Consider the following 21,991-nt stretch of genomic DNA (forward strand, 5'->3'; position numbering starts at 1 on the left):
CCCGGGACATTCAAGTAGTAGGCCAACGACGAAAGCACTCCCGAGTTAAATTCTCTCGCTAGCACTCAACCACTCGTTGCAAATAACATCCTTGTACTGCACGATAAGACGAAATAAAATGCTACTTGTCCAGTTCTATTTCATTTTTAGAAAAAAGAACTCATTGAAATTATCCTCGACGACGATGCGGGTGGTCAAAAGGTTTCGTTTTCGCTCTACTCTGTGCAACCCATGTCTCGAATCTGGCAACACTGATGCCTTTAGGTGGCATGTGTGGGTTCATTGACCAGTTACCTTCACCCAAAAAGATCACGTACTCGTGACGCCTGTGGCAGAAAGGATGTTCCACATCCGTCGCCAAGGTTTGTGAGTGGTGGCACTGGCTAACACTCCCAGGGTTAGTTCTAGTAGTAACACATAAATACCCCAGAAAGGAGATGGGAAGACGGTGCTGCGGTAGCTCAATTGGTAGAGCATCGCACACCTAATGCGAAAACGTAGGATTGTTCCCCACCTGCAGCAAGTTCTTTCTTCATCCACTTTCAGTTCCATTAATTTATAATTTCTTTATTTCAATTGGTAAGTTCCCTTGTGTTGTCCTTGGAGTCTTTGTTTGTTGGCTTCTTATGATATGATCACTAGCATTTGCTAATATATGTTTGTCATTACCATGAGCATAATTTTTCTGTCCATGCCAGCGGTAGTCATCTTTTACAAGTACTTAACTGTAAAGTGGAGAATTTTATATATTTTACTTGAGCATGAGTCCTGCCACTTCAAATGTGCAACTGTAGTGGGAGCAGCATTTGCTAGCATGGGATAGTGTAGGTTACAGTCATGCCAATATGACATATGGTCACTTTGGACCCTAGGGACTTGCTATGAATGGAAAGTGTTCAGACTCATTCTGGAGTGAGCCCGTGCCTGTTGTCAATGGTTAAAAGATATTTATAGTCATCAAACAGTCAATAGATATATTGTGTAGTGCTTCCGGGATTTCATGGCTGCAGATTTTTGTAGATATACTGTGTTTAACCAAGTTCTTATACAGAAATTGTCAGCAGTCAGGTTTTACCTGAAAACAGCAGTCCCTATTTCTTGCGTAAATGGTTTACAGACCATGCATAATCTTTATCTGTGAAACTCTCATAGTTAACAAACTTGTGCTCTTTTACAGAGCTCCATATAAAATTTCCAGCCATATGAAATTAAAAAAAAAACAACTTTCATGTTCACAAGTATTATGTGGAAATAATTAGCCTGAAATATTATTTGTTGGCTTCAGTATAATGTTGCATGTTTTACTGTCCCATTTGGATTTCTGCCTTTCTGCAAGTAACGCAGGAGTTCACTCACACTTTTGTATTAATATCGGTTGTCATATGATGTATAGTAAATTTCTTTCCATTGCTCTGTGTCTATGAAAGAATTGTATGCTGTATAAAATTCACATAGGTATTTCATTAACTTAGTGTATTTAATGCGTATTTGTTAGTCCCAGAAATTGTCATATTTGTTTGTCTTGATGTTTGTAAATGTAAACCTGTTAAAAATACGGCTCTTTTACTGTGAATTTTTTTTGTAAATGTGTAACATGCAGAATGATGTGGGGATGAATGGTGTGTAGCATGGAGACCCAAATAATTTCTCACAGTCTGTGTTCGCTTTTCTTGCCTTCATTTTGCTATAAGGTGCCGTGAATTTGAGGCTAGGCAGGGGTGTCTTGCATTTCTATGGAAGTAGTACAAGATGTACAGAAATATATAAGGCACATACATACGGATCAGGCATTCCTTGGTAAAGCTGATTTTCTTCTCTTATGAATGCATCTTGAAATTGATGACCGCAGTCCAAACTTGGCATTGGGAACTTTCTAGTGCACTTGTCAATTTCATTTTATGCCTCTAAACTACAAATAAATTAAGTTTTTTCGGTGAGCTTGAGGTCAGCGTGTTCTTGCCCATAGGTGTACTGAAGTATAGTTGCCACACAAGAATAAAACAAGGCTAAGTGGAGGACAACACAGCGGTATGCTTGCCCTGACCTTAGTCGCTTGTTTAATCTTTGTATTTATGGAGCAGCCAAGCTATTGCTTCCTGTTATTGACATTCGTTGGTTGCTTCACAAATATTTTAAAAAAGTGCAGCTTCAATTTTGCTTCTGCCTCTGAGTGTTGTCCGTAATGTGCTCAGGTTTCATAAGGTTGCCTGGGGCTGCCACGGGATATCAGATGGCGAGATGCCCAGTGGTGTACTTGTTGGAGGTGCTGATGCTGGTAACCTGCTCGTGTATGACCCAGCAAAACTCGCCAAGGGAGAGAATGCACTCGTCTGCCAAAAGAACAAGCATACAGGCCCTGTCTATGCACTTGATTTCAACACATTTCAGGTGTGTTGCTTTGTGTTGTTGAATGATTTGACCACTTTGATTTGAGTGCAGCTATGACAGAACTCTCAGAACTTATTGCATTCGCTCGTATTTCTATTCTTAACTTTGGAAAAGTAAGTCCCGTGACTTCTGCTTTCTCATGTTGTGAACCATAGCATGTATCGCAAGATCATCTTTTCTGTTATAACAATGAGCAGAACGTCATAGGCTGCAAGTATATAATTGCGGCTGTGTTCAGTGGTTATAAGCGTGTCATACTTGTGTTCAAAATCATGCTTAGCTCATGGTGTTGAGTGTGGCAAAATATCCTTCAGCAGAGCATTTGTATTTACAGCTGTGGGCTCTGAAAAAATGTATTATGGTGCCCGAGCAAGGGCACCCTCTTCTATTTCAGTGCTGAGCAGAGTTGCCATCTTCGTGAATTTTCTGCTACTACTATATCCTGGCAGATATTAGACCTATTTAGCTGCAAAAATTCACTTTTTGCAAATGATAGATAGTTTTAGAATGTCATTGAACGTATTGCCCCTTGTGCAATACTGGCTTCTCGGAAATGGAAGCGCTAGCGACCAGGTCGGTGGCACCACCTGGTGGCGCAAAGTTCAACAACTATGGCACACAGATGTTGCAGTAACCAACCATATTCTGCTTCAGTGCTGGTGAAATGTTTCAGCAGGGGCGTAATCATTAGCACGTAGCCTTTTTTATTTTTCTTCAACATGAACACACATGTAATGTGAAAACATGTCTAACGTGTTGTGGTTAGACAAAAAAGTAAGAAGATGTCGTTGCCAGCTTTGGTGTTGTAGTCTATGTCTCTGGTAATTTGGTATTCCGCAAAGGGTATTACATTTGGGGACTTGCCTAACCCTTTGCGACACGCATTAGGATATAGTCATCAGAAAATTTTGAAACTGCCTGTGTGCACTCTTGATGAACAATATTTCAGTAAAAAACCATAAACAAGCCGGTACCTTAGGTACTTAATAAATTAGGTCGCGTCCTCATATGTACACACTGTGACTCAATACAACTAAGTCAGCAAAAGTCAACCGAAGGCTTTATTGCATGAAAATATTGCAGGTAGAGCGATAAAAAATTCCTCTTTGGTCATCAGCTGATCAGCCTTCTTGCTTACTTGGTGTGATATTCATAAAAACAGTCATTAGTGGCGGACAGGCACAAGAACACTTCGCACTTCCTGCACCGAACTCGTGATTTGGAATTGCATCCAGGCTTCCGGCAACGCTGTGGGAATCGTGCATCCACGTGCTGAGGCCAGTGCGCTTTACCATCCAAACGAACAGTGTTTGTAAGGAGGGGTCCACTATTATGAGGTGCTTTTGATACCCTCTGTAAGCTTTCCGCACTTGGTCGCCCTCGCTTCTTCTCCAAAGGTTTCTCTGAAACAAGCAGGCTCATGGCAGTATCGGTTTGAAACTGTAGCATGTCCATCGTGTTCTTTCGGACAAGGCCTTCAGCAGAAGCATCTCTTAAATACTGCAACCATGAGTTTGCAAGCGCAAATGAGGTGAGGTGTGAAATTACCCTTACAGGCCATTTTTTTGTCTTTGCTCTGATGTGATAGAGCGACATGATAAAATCCAACTTATCAACCCCACCCATGTGGCGATTATACTCTAGTATAGCCTGTGGGCATTCTACCTCGATGCGCTCCTTTTTCGAGGAGCTCCACCTGCTCACAGCCCTAGCTTCACCAGTGGAAACCTGTGTTGAGGCCACCGTGACCAGATTGTTGTCCTTCCATCGCACAAGGGCAACGTCTCCTTCCTCTGTCACCTTGACATCGGTGCTCCCACGCTCCTCCTTTCGCATTTCTTTTTCGCCCTTCAGCTTACAACCCAGCAGCCTGTTGCACCTGATCGTACCCGTGGCAAGGATTCCAATACCTTTTAGCTCCCTCAGAAGCAGCACGGACGTGAAGTAATTGTCAAAGAACAATTTCAGGTTGCGGTGCTGTGGGAATGACTCCACAAGTCTCATTACCACACAGCCCCCTAGACCAAGGTAGGAGAACTCCCGGTCTACTCCTGTGCCTTTGCCCTGATAGAGTTCAAAATCATGCGCCAGACCATCGGTGCTGCATCGCACAAAGATCTTCACACCAACAGGGTTTGGCTTACTTTTCACCACCTGTTTTGCTGGGACCCTTCCTGTAAATGCCACCATCTGCTCATCAATGCAGTTATGTTCAAGCTCTTCAAGCTGAAGGCACCGGGACCTAATGACATCGAGGAGCGGCCTCACCTTCCAGAACTTGTCCACACTGGATGCATCCCTTGGCTCATTCTGGTCAGTTATGTGCAATGCGCTTCGCAATTTAAAAAATCTGTTTACCGCCATTGCATCTGCAATTGCAGAAATTCGGGTACCGCTTTGCCAATACATGCGGACACGTGGGAATTTCAGGACACCCATGTAAATGAGAATTCCAAAAAACACTTTCATCTCTTGCACGGAGCACGAAAGTTCGTTTCCTGTGTTCTGCAAGGCATAAATATTTGTGTACTTCGTGAAGTCCTCGAACACTTCATCGGTGAAATACTTCATGAAATACTTTAGCGGTTCTTCTGGCGTTGATCCGCCAAGCGGGTGGTAGGTGCAGCGCGTGTCCACTGGATCGAAAGGTTTGGAGAGCCACTTGACATGCTTCACTTTTTTCGCAGGCATCTCATCACTGTCACTGAGATCACCCTCGTCGTCTGCAGGATGCATTTTAGGGTCATGCTCCTCATTCGATGCAGTTACCTGCAAACGTAAAGGCAAAATGATGCAACTGCTAACAAGAAATTTCGCTATTTGCCACTTACCGCTTGAGCTGCCTGTACATCGGCGACTTCATCGTCAGAAAGATCGGCGTCTGACACATCTCCATTCATGATGGCGTCAAAAAGCTGGTCTACTGACGAGTTCGGAGTCTTGCGTCTTGTTCTCGCATGAGTCTGGATGCCTATAAAAGGAAAAAAAAGGCTCAGTAAAGCAGAAAAGCGACATTCGCCGCAGTTACAGCAGGATGAACCGGCGGCCGCCTAAACGGTGCATTTGTGACACGTTGTGTACAAATAGACACGCCATCGTAAACATGACCACCGTTTCCTAACCAGTAGTACAATAAAAAATAATTCCGTATTATTCTTATCTATAGCACTTAGTTATCAGGTCCACAGCTTTAGTTCCAGCTTAATCAACGTTTTAAATAGGCAGAAAAGATAAAGCCAAGAGCACCTACTTGACGCGCCGTAGAACGTCGAGGCGTCCATCTTGTTTTCTTGTTTTGGTAATGCATTTGGCGCGGCAATCACGAGATGGCAGCACCGTCCGGTAGAGCGGTAAATTCGAATGCGGCTCCAATGGCCCAAGTGTTGATGACGACGATAGAAGCTCGCAAAAAAGCTCGTGAAAATCGCGTGTACAATTGTACACGCCGTGTCGCAAAGGGCTAAGCTCTCTCTTGGTGGTTACAGTGAAATAGGTCATCATAGTGGATTGTTAGCAGAGTTTAAATGATTATTAGTGCTTGATAGAACTTTGAGCAGAATATAAATGGTCTTAAAAATGTTGAGGATTAAGAATAAGAATGGCGCATACCTTGATGCAACTCTGAATTCTAAGCTTTCGTCAAAGGACACTTGGACTGAGTTGAAGCAGCTGATATTGAGGCTAAATAAATATCAAAACTCCTTGACGCTCACACTCATTGTGTCAGGCTAGCAGAATTTTAATTTCAAAGTATGCATTGACGGCAGTGTAACTGCTCTAAATGTCAACACTCTATGGTTGGTAACTCTAAAGAAACAAAGTCTTGTTGCCTTTTGTGGTGTTAGGGGCACTACTGAAATGGGCCACAGACTTGGTAGGTGGAGGAAGTCCTGGGGCATGGGATGAAGTGAACATACTATAGTTGCTTTATTAGTGGCTAGACTCACTGGTGTAGTGGTTCTTCTTTCCATTCTGATATTTGTGAAATTGCTAGCATAAAGATTGGTGCTTGACCTACATATATACAAGCTTACACAATGAAATTGAGCTTTTTGCTTGCTGGCATTTTTTTCCTAATTTAGTGGAGTCGCAAAATGTTTATCCAACATACTCTCAACCTTCCTAACCTTAAGGAACTTCACCAGCCTGTATCATACAGCTGTGGTGAATAGTGCACTTGTTACGTCTTTGATAAGGTTTAAAGTGAAAAAGCTTGAAAACAAGACAGCCTGTACAGAAAGTACATTTTACCAATGCTGGTGTGTGTGGATCGAAAGTTGCATGTGAGCATTCACACGTCTGCCCTCTTTATACCTTCCAACCTTAGATTTTTTTGTAAAATGCCAGATTTTCAGAACTTCTTTACAATTGTCGTTTTGGCACCAGTAACAGTACAATCTTTATTTGTGTCCAATAAATATAGGGCAAAACTGTTTTCTGAAGAATACAAATACACTTGCTGCAATTTTCACTGCTTTATTTTTCATAATAACCACTCCATTATTTGGACCTACCTGCAGCAGTGCCACCAACTCGTAAACGAATGTATAATGGCAACAGGAATTTCGGTCGCCATTATGTGAATGCAGTCGCCGACCGTTTATTTGGACCTCACGGGGACTGCGGAAATGTCCGAATAAACAGGGGTCCGAAAAAGCAGATTAAGAAAAAAAAATGAAATCCTTTATTTCCACGCACTTATTCGGGCTCGGCAGTAGGCTTGAAATCGTGAGTGCGCCGTTGCACGCTGTTCCGTTTAGGCGCAATCAGATAAGCCTGAATCTCGGAGAGGGTCGTACGGTCACTATAGGTGGCTGAAAGCACAGTCACTGCTTGTGCACGCTCCGCATGCGACGGCAGCGTAGCACATGGTGCGTCATCTTCCGACTCAGAGTCATCGTCCGGCGGCGCAGCAGAAACCTGACGAATGATCTTGCCGTTGTCGAGTTCTGCGCATGTCAGTACAGCATTGTCAGCACCTGTGAAACTGTCAAATGAGACGGTGTCCGGAATCGCAATGCAACCACTGCGCAGGTCTCGGCAGAACATTTTCCGTGTCAGTAGGGAGCACATCGGAAGGCGACAAATCTTAGGCCTCCCGGCACCCGCTTGCTGGCATTCCCCAGTGCAGTCTGCGCGGGCACTGTCGGCGCCATTAGACACTTGACGCAATGTTTCCGTATGCCGCCTTGGATCACCGCAACCTCGACACAGCATACAAAGCAAACATCACCACGCTGTCACGCTGACAGCAGTCGCACAAACGAAAAACGCGGCCTACTCGCAGCGTCGCGCATGAAGAAACAAATCAGCTGCTGGATTGTCTTGACATGGCTTACTAAGCTGAGACCGAAACTGCTGTAGCCACGAACCAGGCAGAAACGATGATAATGAGCGGGGATTTGCAGTAGCGCCACTTCGAGGGGCAGCAAGGAGGCTCCGTTCAAAACAAAAATGGCGTTCAGCAAATTGAACCATGCGCCGGTCAGAGTCGGTGCATGATGCCCTCGATCGAGTTGGCTCAAGGAGTGTCCGAAAAATCAGACGAGAGGTTGCAAGGTGTCCGAACTTTCGGCAGTTGTTATACATTATGGTCTATGGGGAGAATGGCAGTGCCGCGAAGCTGACCGAATAATCGGGCATGTCCGAATTTTTGGAGTCCGGAAAATCGGTCGGCGACTGTATTTCATTTACAAACTTTTATATTGTTGCTAACAAACTTTAGCACAGAGCAACGGCACCTTCCAAAGGGCACGGCTGTGGCTCATTTTGACGGTGTAATGGATCTCTGTGGCTGCAGTTAACTACTCGAAGAAGTGCCTCTGCAAGATCCAAATCCTGTACTTGACGTCAGCACTGCTTTGTCGCCGCACAAACGAGAACGGCTTCTTACGCTACTGGCCAAATTCAACGACTGCTTTGTGTCGACGTCCAGTGTTGGTCAGACGCCCCTAACAAAGCACCAAATAATTACAGAGAATACAGCAAGACCAATTCACCAAAATCCTTATCGTGTTGCTCCCAGAGAACATGAAGCCATACAACATCAAGTGACAAAAATGCTTGAAGACGACGTAATACAACTATCAATGAGTCCCTGGGCATCTCTTGTAGTTCTAGTCAAGAAAAAAGACTGCAGCTTGCATTTCTATGTTGACTACCGAAAACTAAATCAGATGATAAAGAAGGACGTGTACCCGCTTCCCCGTATGGACGATTCACTCGACAGGCTTCGACATGCGCATTATTTCTCTTCAATGGACTTAAAAAGTGGATATTGGCAAATCGAGGTAGACCCGAGAGACCATGAAAAAACTGCTTTTGTGACACCAGACGGTCTATATGAATTTAAGGTCTTGCCTTTCGGCTTATGCTCTGCTCCTACCACGTTTCAATGCCTCAAGGACAATGTGCTTTCAGGCCTGAAGTGGAAAACCTGCTTAGTGTACCTCGATGACGTCATCATGTTCTCTGCAACATTTGAAGAACACCTCGAACGGCTTGAAGTGGTTCTGCAGTCCATCCGGTCCGCCGGCCTTACCCTGAAATCGGAGAAGTGCCACTTTGGCATTGCGGAACTCTAGTTTCTTGGTCACGTCGTCAGCCACGCAGGTGTCCGCCCGGATCCCGAAAAAATTGCTGCCGTCGCACAGTTTCCTGTACCATCCAATAAAAAAGTTGTCAGGCGCGCTCCTTCGGCCTCTGTGCCTATTACCGGCGGTTTATTGCAGACTTTGCTCGCATTACGTCGCCATTAACTCGCCTCACGAGAGATGACATTGCTTTTGTAAGGGGCGATGAAGAGCAAGGTGCATTCATCGACTTGTGGCAACATCTCCAGGCACCTCCAGTGCTTGCTCACTTTGATGAGACTGCTCCTACATTGCTCCACACTGATGCCAGCAGTGTTGGCTTGGGAGCTGTTCTTGTGCAGCAGCAGGAGGACACAGAAAGAGTGCTTCCCTATGCAAGTAGAACACTGTCACGCGCAGAGGCTAATTACTCCACAACTGAGAAAGAATGCCTCGCCGTGGTATGGGCGGTTATGAAGTTTTGTCCATATTTGTATGGCCGCCACTTCACAGTTATCAGCGATCACCATTCACTTTGTTAGTTGACGAACCTTAAAGATCCTTCTGGACGACTGGCGCGTTGGAGCCTAAGGCTGCAAGAGTTGGACATGACTGTCATGTACAAGACTGGGAAACGGCATACGGATGCTGACTGCCTGTCTCGATCGCCGATAGTCACCTGCTCCACTCGAAGAAGATTTAGCATTTCTTTGTGTTCTGGACACATCCGCCATCATGCAACAACAGGACGACTCTGAGTTGCTTGAACTAATCAATTACTTAGAGGGAAGATCTGCGAAACCACCTAGAGTTTCCGCGAGAGGGCTGTTATCATTTTGTTTACGGGTCAAAGTATGTACTTTACAAAAGAAACTCTTCTCCGACCGGATCCCCCTATCTGCTAGTCATTCCTGCAGCTCTTCGTACGACGGAAGTACTTCAAGCCTGTCATAACGAGGTGACTTCTGGTCACTTAGGCTACACACGAACATTGGCCAGAGTGCAGCAAACTTACTACTGGCTGAGGCTTACCACCACTGTGAAACATCACGTTCGCATTTGTCTTGACTGCGAGAGGCGCAAGTTGCCTCCGACGAAACCAGCCGGCTTTCTACAACCCGTCCAAATTCCTCGAAGACCATTTGATCAAATTGGAATGGATATTTTGGGCCCACTTCCTACTTCTACTGCAGGGAATCGCTTTGTTATCGTCGCAACCGACTATCTCGCACGTTACGCTGAAACAAAGGCAATCCAGAGAAGCACAGCAGCTGAGGGGATGCGCTTTTTCATTGAGCATGTTGTGCTGCGACACGGCACACCAACCGTTGTAATAACAGATCGATGAACCGCATTCACAGCTGCACTGTTAGATCACGTCTTGCTGCTAAGTGGAATGTCTCATCGGAAGTCAACCGCCTACCATCCACAAACCAACGGATTAACAGAATGCCTAAACAAAACAATTGAAGACATGCTCTCCATGTACGTGGATGTTAAACAGAAAAGTTGGGACGACATCCTACCTTACATCACCTTTGCCTATAACACGGCGAAACAAGAGACAACGCGCATGACTCCGTTCACCCTTGTTCACGGGCGGGATGTACGAACGATGTGGGATGCAATGCTTCCACATGACTTTGACGACACTGATACGGACGCCGATGTGTTTACGCAACGCGCAGAAGAGGCTTGGCAGCTTGCACGCTTGCGGATCTGCCAGCAGCAAGACTACGACTCAGGGCGCTATGATCTTCACCGTAGAATAGTAAGCTATGAAGTCGGCGACAGAGTGTGGGTTTGGACACCCATACGCAAACGAGGCCTCTCCGAGAAGCTGTTAAGACGATACCTCGGACCATATCGTGTATTGCACCGACTCAGTGATGTCACGTACGAGGTCGTCCCCGATAGTGCCAGTTGTACGCGGCGTCGCACGCATTGTCCTGAACTTGTGTACGTTATCCGCATGAAGCCGTATGTGAGTGAATAACTATGCCAGAGACTCTTACTTCCGCGAGTGACATTTCTAGTTTAGCATCGGGGCGATGCTCTTATAGGGAATTGTGCACGCGTCATTTGTAGCAAATGACGCGTGAATTCTATGCACACGACAACGACGATGGGGGCATTAACGGACTCCGTCTAGTGGGTTACTGAGATTGGACGATGACGAAGAAGATGTGCCTCTGTTCTGTTTGTTCGTGTGCCCGTCGGTGACATTTGCGATTCCTCATGCGACCGCGATACCATGAGTGAACAACAATGTGTTATTTGGATGGCAACTCCTTCGCAATGAAATGGTACGTCACATGCTAACTAAACGTCCCTGAACGTAACTAAAGGTCCCTGAAAAGCAGTGTCATCGCGACGTAGCATGGAATTGACATTTGCACATCGACCATAGGACCACGGACGATGAGGTGGTCGAAATGATGTGTCGCGATGCTAGCAATGACGTGAAATATGGCCGGCGCCTCCGCAGTGAAAACAGAGTGGCCGCCTATCGACGGTGCGCCATACGCTGGTTCTCCGAAATTGCAGTCGTCCCGTAGCGTCGTTTTGCGGCGTTGACCAAAGCGTGGTGAACGACGGCTGGTGGTATGACTGTAGCTGCGTGACAGGTGCGTGTCTCGAAGCCTCCTCTTGCGGCGGTGACCAAGGAGCGGCTGTCAGAGGCTAGTGGTACGGCGGTGTGGTTGTAACGGGTGGTGGACATCTGACAGCGGCGGTGCAACTCATGGGACACTGGTGGTCTTGAAGATCGGCTGCCGGGAATGCCTGCCTGATTTCATTGCGCACCACTGCAGCGATTGATGCTATGGGTCTATCCAATGTCAGTGTCAGAATCTTTTGCAATTCCTCTCTGACGAACTCTCTGATCAAATCACGCAAGGTGTTCTGATACTCGGCAGTCCCTGCAGTGGCATTGATTGTGGTGCTGGTGGACAGTCGATCGTACTGCCTGCACTGTTGATGAAGGGTCCGCTCAATAGCTGTAGCCTCTTTGATAAAGAGTCAGCGACGGTGACTGGTGGATTCCGCATAAGCCTCGCGAGCAACTGCTCTTTTGCACCTCGCTTGAGGTAGCGCAACTTCCTATCTTCGGTCATATTCGGGTGGGCTCTAAGAAAGAGGTGGGCCATGTCCTCAGCGAACATTGCGACTGACTCATTAGGTTGTTGCACCCGTAGCTCCATCATCTGCTGGGCGCAGTTGCGTCAGTCGGCACTTGCAAAAGTATCCGTGATCTTCTGCCAAAAGTCATTCCATGTCGTTAGGCTAGCTCCATGGTTCTAGTACCAAGTACGGCCACTGTTGTCGAGGGCGAAATAGACGTGGGAGAGCTCTTGCTGCTTAGTCCACTGGTTAATCTGTGCAACGTGTTCATACTTGTCCAGCCAGTCATCAATCTCTTCGAAGACTGCACCGTGATAGCGATCGGGAACCAGCAGATGCAGAACGGTTACCTGTTGTGGACTGGGAAACCGGCTGCTTTGGGGTGCTTGCGGTGGGCTGGTTTCGGCCATTGCGAGATGTGTGCAGCTCCTGGAGAGAGGTGGTTGAAGAAGGGAAAACTCCGGGGCAAGGCCTAGCACTCGATGACTAAAGCGATGCACGGGTGTCGTAACTGGTGACAATGCATCCGGGCTAGATGAACAACTCCCAGAAGGACTCCGGAGCATCAGGCAAGCTCAGTACCCAGCGTCTCCGCCAGTGTCGCGGTACAACGCTGACAGGAGACAGGGAGACGTTCTTCAAGAACAACAGGACAAGCTGTTCAGAAACAAACGGAACAGAGGCACGTCTTTTTCGTCCTCGTCCAATCTCAGTAACGCACTAGTCGGATTCCGTTAATGCCCCCATCGTCGTTGTCGTCTGCATAGAATACACGCGTCAATATAGTATACTACATTTCATTTTGTTTGTGGCACAGGTTGCGACTATAGAGCACAGGGCTTGTTCACAGCATCCTTACTCAACAGAGTCTAGATTTTCATTAAGCAGTCAACACCTTCAGTAGTAAAACAACTTTCAGTATCTTTTAAACCAAATTTTAGTATTACTTGCCTTCAACTGCAGAATTTTTCAAATTTTAAGGTTTTTCTATAATTATTTCTCCACAAGAATTGACCAAACAGACAGAACTAGATGTGGCTGTCTCTGTTGACTTGGAGAAGCTCGCATCTGTTCTGGTTTACACGTGCCGGGGCATTCCCGCAAGCAATAACTGAACGCCCTGAGCACAGGCACTGACATGATCCCACATATCGCATGGTGATACATCTTGCGAGTCGTTGCATTTGAGTCTTCTCTAAGAGTGCCTAAGTGTGCATCCGATGTGTGAATGCTGCTTAATACAAACTGCAGTGCAAGATTACTCCTCTAAACCAAGAAAATTGTGAAAATTGGCGGAAGAAGATGGAGAAGGAGGCAAGTTTATTCAGATACGGTCATCGGCAGAATCCTTAGATGCTGTCTGTGAAACTTGGTATGCAGAGCAAAGTTTGGAATCCTCTCGACTCTAGCAAATTTTGAATGTTCTAGCAAAATATATATTAAAAAAACAAAAACAAAACTGATGCTCAGTGATGCTGCTAGAGATATGTGCAGAGAGTGCTATCGCAGCAACTGTAGCTTCTGCCAGTTCTGCTGCTAGGTGGTATATAGTGCTGCATAAAGAAGTGCAGTCTAAAGTTAAATTTTTGTACCCTTTGTTACTTACCTTGCACTTCAACAATAGTTATCTGATCTTGTGTGCATTTCATTTCTTTAACACTTGGCACTTGCTACTTTCCTGTCAGGAACGCTATGTCACACTAATGTGCACTTGCTATTTGTGAACCAAAAAAAGTACTGAGAGTGCAGTTTCAAAGGCAATGCACATGAGATAGCTGATGATCATTGTTGAGGGACAAGATAAGCCCCAATGGGTGCAAACTTTTCTTAAAAGTGCACTGACACAAGAATCTTGACTCTCCTTTTGTTTAGTTTTTTTTAGGTAGCTGTTGACAGTATAATTGTGGTACTAGGCCTTAGTTTCTCAAGAGCATGCGAATGATTACCATATTTATTCATGCAAGGCCCACACTTTTTTTTTTCTGAATTTTTACTGGGTGCGGCCTTTAGATGAGGCAGGCTTATGGCTACTCATTGAAGTCTTGAACTGCGCTTGGACTACTATGCAAATAAATGCAACCACTGGTGGCCTACTATGAACACATTTATAGTCGCCGACCAATTTTTCAGACATGGGACTAGTGCCATCTTGTAGTAGCTTGTGGGAATTAACCAGCGTGCGAGTATGGTGTGTGGTGCCTAGTGAAACTTCTTTTTTCTCCAAATAGTCGCACTCCAAACTTGGGTTGCGGGCCTTACACGAGGGCGGGCCATACATGAGCAAATATATGGGAAAATGTGCACCGAGGGCATATGCTTTGAACTGGTTTCATTATCCTTTTAGGTGTATGTAGTTCAATAGGAAAAGAAGGAAATATTGTTGCCAGGTTCCCGACGGCAGCTAACTCCAGGACTTACCCGCCAGAACTTCAAAGTGCACTGCAGTCTACAGACAAGGACTCACAACTATGGGCCGTCCAGCAGGCCCGGGGTGCGCTCGAAAAGCACAAGCCTCATGACCCACCACAAACGGGCCCAACGGGGCTAGTGCAGAGTAGAGTATAACCCCGGGTCGACGCTTGGCCAGCGTCACGACTCATTAAATCGTCGTTTGCCGGCACTTTATTAAAGTTATTCCTATCCTATCCTAAATCTTGTTCAGTGTGCATGATAACTGTGTGAAACTGGTGCATTGAAAACACGTGCTATCTTTTCTAGGCAAACCTTCTGGCTTCAGGGTCAACGGATTCAGAAATCTTCATCTGGGACCTTAATAGTCCTAATGCACCTATGACTCCTGGGGCCAAATCTCAGGTGGGGAAATGGCTATTCTCAGTCCGCCATATTACTTGTTACTTTTGGATACTGTATGCAGTGTATTTTGCATGGTGGAAGGTAATAAAGTCGACGTGAACATCACATCATGTAGCCAGCTTTGGCTAGCAAGCTCTCCATGAAGCTATTCCCTTTGCTTTGGACCAAACTTGTGATAGCTGAGACTCATCGTGCCGGGACTGTTTGGTTCCCGGTAGTTTTCAATCGATCTGCACCCATTGAGATGCCCTACTATAGCTCTGTCTGCAGAGCAGTACTATAACCTACCGTGCACTCTGACGAGACAATCACGAGTTGGGTTGACTTGTTTGGCTTCAGTCATGTTGCGCAATGCTGCCTCTTAGGTCTTTCCTTCCTCCGTGGTAGTATGTGGTATCTTAACTCTAAAGCCTGTAGTGTCAGCACCTTGCTCTCGGTTTAATAAGCTAGTGATGTGACACTGCATGAAGACAAACAGCGTTGATGGGAAGGCAACACTCCAACATCTGCACATGTTAATTAAGAAGATATGTATGTTCTGTGGGACTGGTTTAATACTTTGTGCAATGCAGTGTCAGTGAGCTAGAGTGAACTTTCTGCCAATTTTCTGAAATGCATAATCGTAATATTACTGTTTCTTTATTCAAGTTTTATAAACTGCAAAACTAATTTACCTTTAGTTATTATGGGGGCTGCAGTTTGCCAAAAAAGGCTCAGCAGAGTCAGTCAGTTTATGTCCAGCACCTGTCCTGTCCACTCATGCTTGTTGCCCTATACAATGAAAGCTGTTAATCTGTTTCACCATTCCAGTAACCAACATGCCCAGCTTTCAACAATGGCTGAAGCATGTCTGGTCTCTAATACTGTTTTATTCAACAGCCAAATGAAGATATCAGCTGCCTGGCATGGAATCGGCAAGTGCAGCACATTTTGGCCTCTACCTTTCCAGCGCGATGCATTGTTTGGGACTTGCGCAAGAATGAGCCCATTATCAAGGTGTCGGACACAACTGCCAGGGTTAGTGATTACAGTCCGACTGTTTCTTGCACATTCCTGCTGGTTGTGAGTGAAAAAGTGTGTCTTGATAGCGTATGATAGCGTACACAGCCACCTAATTTTTCTGTACTGATGTATAATCTGGAAACATTCTCTGAATATGTAGAACTAGCTCTCAAGATAGTTAAAAAACTGCTTGATGTTTAAAAGTTATTAACTTGTAAACGTTCAGCAGGACGTACAGTTGTCATCAGTATTAAAGGGAGCAGCAAATTAAAAAAAAAAGCACGTTAACTCATGACGCATGCATTCAAATTTAGGAGCCTGATACAAAAAGGTTTTCCTGTTGAACTTTTAGTATTATTGAACACCTTTATGGAGGGCGTGTGTGTTTAGCTCCAATAGCATTTGAAAAAATTTAGATGCTCCCTGTCATATTGATCGTAACTGTACATAATGCATAATGCGCAGGATCAATTGTAATATTGGTGGTACAGTGAAACCTCGTTAAACCGTAGTCGGCCGGAGCTCGGAAAAAGTACGTACTAAACGGTAGTACTGTTTAACCGAAATAGCATGAGATCGCCCACTTACCTGTAGAAAACGGAACTCAGAGAGAGTGCGATGAAAGGGGAAAAAACATGCAGTATTTATTCACTTCGCGCGACATAAGTGTTATTTTCGTTTGATGCCGCGGCGGCCTAGCACGACGACAGCAGCCTCAAACTTACTCAAGCTGCGTGCCAGCTTCTCAGCCAGCCCCCCTCCTCTCGGCAAACACTCGCACGGCAGATTCCTCGTTGGCGTTACGTATTCTTCGTGCACGCGCGCACTAGTGCTGCATAAGTTCCGGGGCGCCTTTTTCATTGCCGGGTGCCGGAGTTCGGAAAACTTTTCGTTTGGAATAGTTACGTTATCGTGCCCCTGTTCTCATTGCGACGATTGCATTCACGAGGCTGACGTAACGCGCAGCTTCTGCCACTGTCGGGCCTGAATCGCCCGTGCTGTCGCTTTCCGTGTCGTCCTCGTCACTGTCGCTAGTCGACACTTCGGCAACAACAGAGGCAACGATGGCGAAAAGTCGAACCTCGTAGCCGACATCTCTTTGCGGTCGCAGCAGCGCTGCCGAGCAACTTCGCATTCGAAATGCCACACACTGTAGTCAACAGCAGATCCCTGTCGCGGGCCAGCGCCGACTTCTTCATGTCACGTTCGATAGCACGGACAATGTCTAATTTTTCTTCTATGCTGAGCACCCGGCGTCTTTTTTATCCGAGCTTCGGCATGACGAGAGTCCTCGCTTGCACGACGCCATGACGCTCTCTCGCTCTCTGGAACGGCGTCGAAATGATAGGTCTCCTCGATTTGGCTGCACCTTTTGCACTAGTTCAGAAAAGTGTCGTGCCAGTGCAGCGCTAGTTCTTGAAGTGTGAGTGTAGCGCGACGCTAGCGCTTTCGGTGCAGCGGTCAAATCGAGGACAAAAGTGCAGAAACGTACAGGCCTTCGTCTGCTGCGACTGGGTGGCTGTGGCTTTTCTTTTGTTGGTGTGTCATTATTCAGAAAGCATGACCAAGCGTGGTTTCCACACCTTTCTGAATCTTATATGGCACAACATTTCAAACGACTGACCGATGTGGTTTCGCGCAAACTTAACGTCGAGGTAGCGGTAAGCTCGTGAAAATTAATACAAACGACTGTGACCTGAGGGAAAATCCCGGCCTACAGTGCACTTAGCAGCAGTTGAACCCGGAAAGCGCCCTTAACAAGATGCTGCGTACACATCCTGAAGAAAACTGGCGTCCGTGCTGCGTTACTAATAGCAGGCGCCGTCGATGCCGTCTACCAAGACCCGCATGGCCACGGAGCGCATGTGTCGTCTGCTATCAAAAGCCTTGCACTACGTGCACGAGAAAAGAACTTGCGGAGAGTCTAGTGCCGAAGTGTACATGAACTCGTGCAGCACGACGTCAAATCGAGTGCCGAAGTGCAGGTGGCGCTAGCTGCACTGGCAAATCGAGTGCTAGAGTGCTGCACCCCCTGAACTAGTGCAGAAAGTGCAGCCAAATCGAGGAGACCTGATGTTGATGTTGATGCGGCTTCACGTGCAAACGCACAGGGCGCTTGGAGGCCGTTGTACCGATCTCTGAGGCTTGTTGTTCTGCCGGACCGCCCGGTGGAGACGACGCACCGTCGTGTTTGCGCGACGAAAAGTGGAAACGCTAAGTTTTAACCGATGCGTACGCAATAAGCTGGTACGGTTTATGCGGATACTAAATACATTATGTTCAATGGCCGCTGAGTCGGGGAATTGACTTTACTACTTTTAAACCGAAACTACTGTTTAAGCGGGTACGGTTTAACGAGGTTTTACTGTACCTTACTTTCATTCGATGCACACCAGACGTTGCAAACTTCTCCTGGTAAAACATTTGCACTCTAATCAGAGCCATGTACAGAAAGCAAGATTATGACAAATTGAGTTTGTAATTGCAGTTAAACCTCAATATAACAGAGTCAGTAAGATTGGCAGTTTGCTTTTTTATATATCAAAATTTCGTGATATTGAAATTCAGTCATTTATTCAAATAAGTACACTTGCCGACAAATTTTCTTTCGCATAAGGGGCCGCAGTATTTTCCATATTATCGAGTAATCATAAAAAGCAAATTTGAATGAGAAAAAAATCATAATTTTGTTGAAATTGAGTGTCAGTGACCAAGGATAAGGTTTCATGTCGTGTCAGTGATATCTTTACATCGATGGTGAGAAACGAAGTCTGCAAAGCTTTCGTGTCCAGACTGCCGCCACGGGTGATGGCGTCGCCCACAGTGGGAGGATGCTATCAGCCAATTTGGCTTGCCCAGTCTTTTTTGCACCTGCCACAGATTACCTCCAAGAGAAAGCGCAAGGATCATGTATGCGCTCAGCTCTTCCTCTCTCCTCTCTCGCTTGATTGCGTTACCGCAAGCTCGCTCCCCTTTCCCCCTTCCCCTTGCTCGTGCAGGAAGACTGCATTCATCAAGCCACAATCTTTATCGGCTTACTGTTGCATGCTTTCACTTGCACGTAAAGCATACAGCATGCGGGTTGCGATAGGATCTTATTGCACCTGGAACTTGATGCTGCTCCACTTTAGTGGTCAATCTCAGTCGTGGGCCGTGCGATTTCAGAGGTGTGTGTGCAAGCAGCTGCATATAAATCAACCATTTGACAATCCGAATTAAAAGACAATAAAGTTTCCATTTACTACCTTGGTAGTTCCTTGCGGTGGCAGTGTTATTTCTTAATGTTGAAATCTTGTATAAGCACACTTTCTTATATTGAGGTTCAAAATACAGGGTGTTCTATGGACAAGAAGTTATAAAAAGATACATACTGCATTATATTGAGAATCGAAATTGCCCATATTGATATTTTTCTATTATCAAGGTGGGCATATTTTATGACTAAGCTTGACAACCAATAACTTTGTTTCAAAATGGCATAAAACAATGATTTATAGCTTATGACGCACTGAAATTCACAATTGATTCTGTGTGCTGTACGTTACCGTGCAGGTTGCTGTTAATTACCTAATTAGGCTCCAAACAAAGAACATCCTGTTTTGTGTATAATAAGGTATATTCACTATAGAAACAACAAAATTGCATTTTTGAAATCGGCTGGTAAAAATACATTAACTGTGCAAATTTCAATAAAAAAAAAAATCATGAAGTGCCTCATTCCCCCTTACGGAAAAGCATATTTTCCCAGATTTTGCAAGTGGCCGGAAGTAGTTGCATGCACTGCACAGCAGCATGCACGCAATGCCACAGCAAGCTACATTGTATATGCACCATGCAGACCACGGAGTAAGATAAAATAAAAAATCACAAAAGCTGACTGATCTGATAAGTGTTCCTTTCTTGCGGTAGCGAAGCAGCAGTTTTGCCACTTGTTGTACAGATGGTGACACTCTTATTTGCTCTGTGCCAACCGTTAGAGATGGCGCATTTCTTTCACTGCGGTGTTGCTGGCCGCAGTCGCCGCGTACATCTCGTCTGTCGTGTGCTTCAGCTCCCACTACAGACGGTTGCGCTGTATGTCACTTGCCACGTATAGGTGCGCATAAATAATTGTTGTTTCAGCTCACCCTGCAGACACTTACGACTAGACATTCGCTTGCTGGACGTTCTTAAATAAAAGTTGACGTTCAACAATTGCTAAATGAATTTGAATGCGTTTACTGCACAAGCTGGTTAGATTTCAATTTGCACAAGCTATTCACATGGAGCTCTCAATATCTGTAGTCTACAGCCTGTTAATGCAGTTATATTAGCAGATGAACCACTGAGTTTATCCAGGCTTTTGCTAAATTTTGCCCATGCATATCATGGCACAATGATTACTTGAAAAAAAGTATGAATGGTTAAAGTTGCAGGGAACTGCACTTAAGAGAGAAAAGAAGCTGGATTCCAAAAGTGCTATTCGGAAAGTAAAACTTCATCTACATATTATTTCATAGCCATGTTCTTAGGAACTTTGGAACATTCGTGCTGCACTCTCTGTACACTCTTGGATCATAGTAGCACGAACAAGAACTTTTTGTTTTCTTTGCCATACAGGCACTGTCATCCTAGAATGAAACACCTAATAACTTCGCTAATCCACCATCAAACGATCTTAACAGCCTAAAACCATTAAATGGGCGATGAGAAATCGCCTTTGACTTCAGCAAAACAAAAACCAACATGACTCAGATGAAGGCCCAAACCACGATTGCATACTGTGACAACTGCATAGTGTGATGACCACTTGAGGCTTAAAGGGCCCCTCACCAGGTCTGGACATTTTGAGCTGACAAACGCAGTGCATATAATGTGAGCTAACGATTGTGTCTGCTAAGTATTATATTGCAACGGGCCACAGAAAGAGCTGAACTTTCAAGCCAAGCGCTGTTAGCCCTTTTCCTCATGGGCGCCGCACTCCCAGCCGGAGAGGTGACATGTATGCGCAAGTGCGCCTACGTACATGTATATGCTGTGTTGTTGCTCACAGTGACCCGTGACTTTGAGAATTAATCAATGCAACATCTGTTAATTGTGTAATCTGTTGCCTCAAAAGACGAATTAAAGTTTAGAGAAATAATAAAACACACAAACCTAATGTCTGTGTGTTTTTGTTTTACTTCGTACCGTAGCAAGAGAGATGTACTTCCGTTTCGTCTGCTTGTTCCCATGTCGTTCAGTCATGCGCGCAGACAATGAAACTGTCAATTGCTACTGTGTTCCAGCGCAGGATCATTCTCTGGGATCTGCTTGTGTCTGCCTCAGTGTTCGTGTAGCACTGACTTGTACCGCTAGTCAGGTGTTCTCGTGCACAGCGCGCAATATTGTGTGCTTCACGAAACGAGACAAACGCAACAGCTCGCACGGGAAACCATCAGTGGAAGTGCACCGCATAGCAAGAAAGGGAGGGAACAAAAAAAAAAAAAGCGCCGGGTCCTGTGATGCATGCATTAAGCGATCCTTAAGTTCTGGTATGGGAGAAGGCAGGGAAGGAATTTCGCTTGCAGAGGCTAGACAGGACAAGTGGAGAGAGTATATTATGTTGGCGGTGATGCTCGTCTCCTGGAATCATGGGCTTGCGTCACTGAAATATTTACATCTCAACTATTAATGAACCAATTCGAAAAATACTTGTGGTAGAATGCTCCCTAGAGGGCATGTAATAATTTCCAGCATATAACTGAAATTTTCTTTGTGGCCTGGTGAGGGGCTGTTTAAGTTTGCAACACTTATCACGCAAACGAGAAATGCACAGCATGTTTTTGCAATGAGACTGCTACATTCTTCTTTTGTCGTCTGCTTGTCGCCAGGTATGCGACAGCATTCAGCCGTGTAAGAGTTGCTTCTTAAGCTGGTTGTTTAATACCAAATTTTGATGGCATGTGGCACGCTGAATTTCTGCTGTCAGCCTGCCTGGAAAAGAAGAGGAGGGGAGAAACACTAGTGAAGGCATGTTTTGGAGAGGCAGACCTCTCCACAATATAGGCAGACCAAACTAAGTGAGAAGAATGGTCTGTTATATCCAAAAGTATGTTGTATCTGTATCCGTT

General features: G+C 45.5%; 2 protein-coding genes across 6 annotated transcripts in view; one reads left to right on the top strand and one right to left on the bottom strand.

Moving 5' to 3' along the window:
• The window catches only part of Sec31 (secretory 31), a 238,353-nt gene that overhangs the window by 3,714 nt on the left and 212,648 nt on the right, over window positions 1–21,991 (top strand). For all 5 annotated transcript variants that reach the window (XM_050195734.3, XM_050195737.3, XM_050195738.3 and 2 more), the window contains exons 4-6: window positions 2,193–2,388; window positions 14,802–14,897; window positions 15,777–15,914. In XM_050195734.3, the coding sequence (XP_050051691.1) occupies window positions 2,193–2,388; window positions 14,802–14,897; window positions 15,777–15,914 (430 nt within the window). The remainder of the gene's footprint in view (window positions 1–2,192; window positions 2,389–14,801; window positions 14,898–15,776; window positions 15,915–21,991) is intronic.
• On the bottom strand, window positions 3,427–5,840 carry LOC140215317 (piggyBac transposable element-derived protein 3-like). The gene is made up of 3 exons (XM_072285931.1): window positions 5,639–5,840; window positions 5,220–5,359; window positions 3,427–5,157 (listed from the first exon to the last, which is right to left on the bottom strand). Exons 1-3 carry the CDS (start codon window positions 5,667–5,669, stop codon window positions 3,523–3,525), a joined length of 1,806 nt encoding a protein of 601 aa, XP_072142032.1. The 5' UTR covers window positions 5,670–5,840; the 3' UTR covers window positions 3,427–3,522.

The sequence above is a fragment of the Dermacentor andersoni genome, chromosome 1 (genome assembly GCF_023375885.2).
Source record: "Dermacentor andersoni chromosome 1, qqDerAnde1_hic_scaffold, whole genome shotgun sequence".
NCBI classification, from domain to species: domain Eukaryota; kingdom Metazoa; phylum Arthropoda; class Arachnida; order Ixodida; family Ixodidae; genus Dermacentor; species Dermacentor andersoni.

What these genes read in the sequence shown, in the direction of transcription:
- LOC140215317 (XM_072285931.1), bottom strand. Translation starts at nt 5,669, where the DNA reads ATGGACGCCTCGACGTTCTACGGCGCGTCAA. An exon ending in GACGTTCTACGGCGCGTCAA is followed by an intron (nt 5,360 to 5,638) that starts GTAGGTGCTCTT and finishes TTCCTTTTATAG; the next exon opens with GCATCCAGACTCATGCGAGA. An exon ending in ATGTACAGGCAGCTCAAGCG is followed by an intron (nt 5,158 to 5,219) that starts GTAAGTGGCAAA and finishes TTACGTTTGCAG; the next exon opens with GTAACTGCATCGAATGAGGA.